Source organism: Apium graveolens, unplaced genomic scaffold (genome assembly GCF_009905375.1).
Source record: "Apium graveolens cultivar Ventura unplaced genomic scaffold, ASM990537v1 ctg1516, whole genome shotgun sequence".
Lineage (NCBI taxonomy): Eukaryota > Viridiplantae > Streptophyta > Magnoliopsida > Apiales > Apiaceae > Apium > Apium graveolens.
The window spans coordinates 41,075-42,960 of record NW_027417275.1 but is presented as its reverse complement, the minus strand read 5'-3'; the positions used below and the strand labels follow the sequence as shown (position 1 = coordinate 42,960).

The window sequence follows — 1,886 nt, the reverse complement described above, 5'->3', positions numbered from 1 at the left end:
TCTATTTTAAATGAAAAATAGATTATGCCCATTATTTGATACGTTGACGTCTTACAGATCATAATATCTTAAAAATTTTATGCAAATCATGTTTTCCGGTAAGAAAAATATATTTAAAAGGAAATTACAATAGCGAATTTTGACACGTAATTCATAGAAAAAATTTAGTCAAAACGGACACTGCTAAATAATTAACTTATACGTAGATATCGTCAAATTATTTTTTCAATGTGAATTTTAAGGTAATTTTCACAAGATTAAGTAAAATGAGAATGGTGGCTACAACCAGCAGAATAATAAATTCGCTACAATAAGTGTTTAATAACAAAATTTATTGGCTTAATTTGATTTAAAAATGTGCAAGAACATGAATATTAGTAATATCCATACATTAAGAAATAAGATTTTTGTAACTCCCCAATCATTGATATTGTCACAGGAACAATATGTTTGATTCCCTTAACACAGATTAGGAGATTATAATTTTTGCCAGCTTTCAGTGTTAATGCAAAGCCTCTTATAAATACCAAATGATTTTACTCTACAAATCAGAGCTTCAACATACATAAACATTGCTCCATTTGCTTTTCTTTTGGTTTCTGTTCTTGATAGCTTGTTTAGAGATGGCCAAAAAGTTCAGCATTGGCCGCCAAAAGATCAAGATTGCGAAAATAGAGCGTAAGAATCACCTGCAAGTTACCTTCTCAAAGCTCGATCAGGCCTTGTTAAGAAGGCAAGTGAGCTCTGTACACTTTGTGGAGTTGAGATTGCCATTATAGTCTTTTCTCCAGCTGGAAAAGTGTTCTCCTTTGGACATCCTAATGTTGAAGGTATAATTGATAGGTTTTTTAGTCGCAATCCTCCACCTTCAAACTCAAGCACTCTCCATCTCGTTGAAGCTCATCGTAGTATGACTGTTTGGGAGCTGAACTTCCATCTCACACAGATTTTCAATGAACTAGAGGGTGAGAGGAAGAGAGGAGAGGCACTTGATGACATGAGGCAAGCTAGCCAGAGCCAGTTTTGGTGGGAATCTCCAGTCGAAAAGATGGGATTTGATGAGCTTCAACAATTGAAGGACTGCATGGAAGCGTTGATAAAAAATGTGAACAATCAAGCTAATAGCATCTTGATTGAGAATGCAAATTCTAATTTGCCACCTTTTGGTTTTAATGGACACAGGGCCTTTAATCAGTTTGAAGCTAAGCCTAATCAGATTGATCCTGCTTCTCATGTCCCTGGTTACGGATATGGTAATGGTTATTTTGGTCTGAGCAACTTTGCTGCGTAATCTGAGCTTGTGTCTTGCTAGACAGTTCTGAGTCTCCATTTTGATTGATGCTGTGTGGCTTTGCCGGAAAAGAAAGTTCATTTTTCTATCTATTGGTTAAAGTTGTAACTTAAATTTGACAAACAGTTTGATCTGAAGTTTATTCTGAGGTTGTAATGGATATTGTTTTTTGAAAATGGTCAGCTGCATATGTCTAAATATTCTTTAAGCTTAAAATGTCAATTACTATTGAAAAGTTATCAAAAAAGAGAGCTCTGTGGGCATCATTCGTTTCAAATAGCCATCATCAACTAACATACTAACATAAGCACTGAGAGTTGGATGAATGCGTAACTTATAATCTTGTTTTTCATATCAAAACAAGTTATATTGGGAAAGAAAAATTACCAACTTTTTTTTGAAATATTAATAAAAAAGAAGAAGCAATTGATTAATCTATAAATTAGATTTGAAAGATGAACTTTGACTTGCGACTCAAGGAACTGGATCTCGAAGCGAACGGGGTTTTGTCGTGCATTTGACAAACTCAGATTACAAATTTAAATAGGATATTAACATCTACCAACCCCCACTATATCTATCTTTACTATATATA

At 33.9% G+C, this 1,886-nt stretch overlaps 1 protein-coding gene across 1 annotated transcript; it reads left to right on the top strand.

The window, feature by feature from the left end:
* The first annotated feature begins 623 nt into the window (after window positions 1-623).
* LOC141699933 (agamous-like MADS-box protein AGL62) lies at window positions 624-1,291 on the top strand. Its single transcript, XM_074503730.1, has 2 exons — window positions 624-733; window positions 844-1,291. Exons 1-2 carry the CDS (start codon window positions 624-626, stop codon window positions 1,289-1,291), a joined length of 558 nt encoding a protein of 185 aa, XP_074359831.1.
* The last annotated feature ends 595 nt before the right edge of the window (window positions 1,292-1,886 follow it).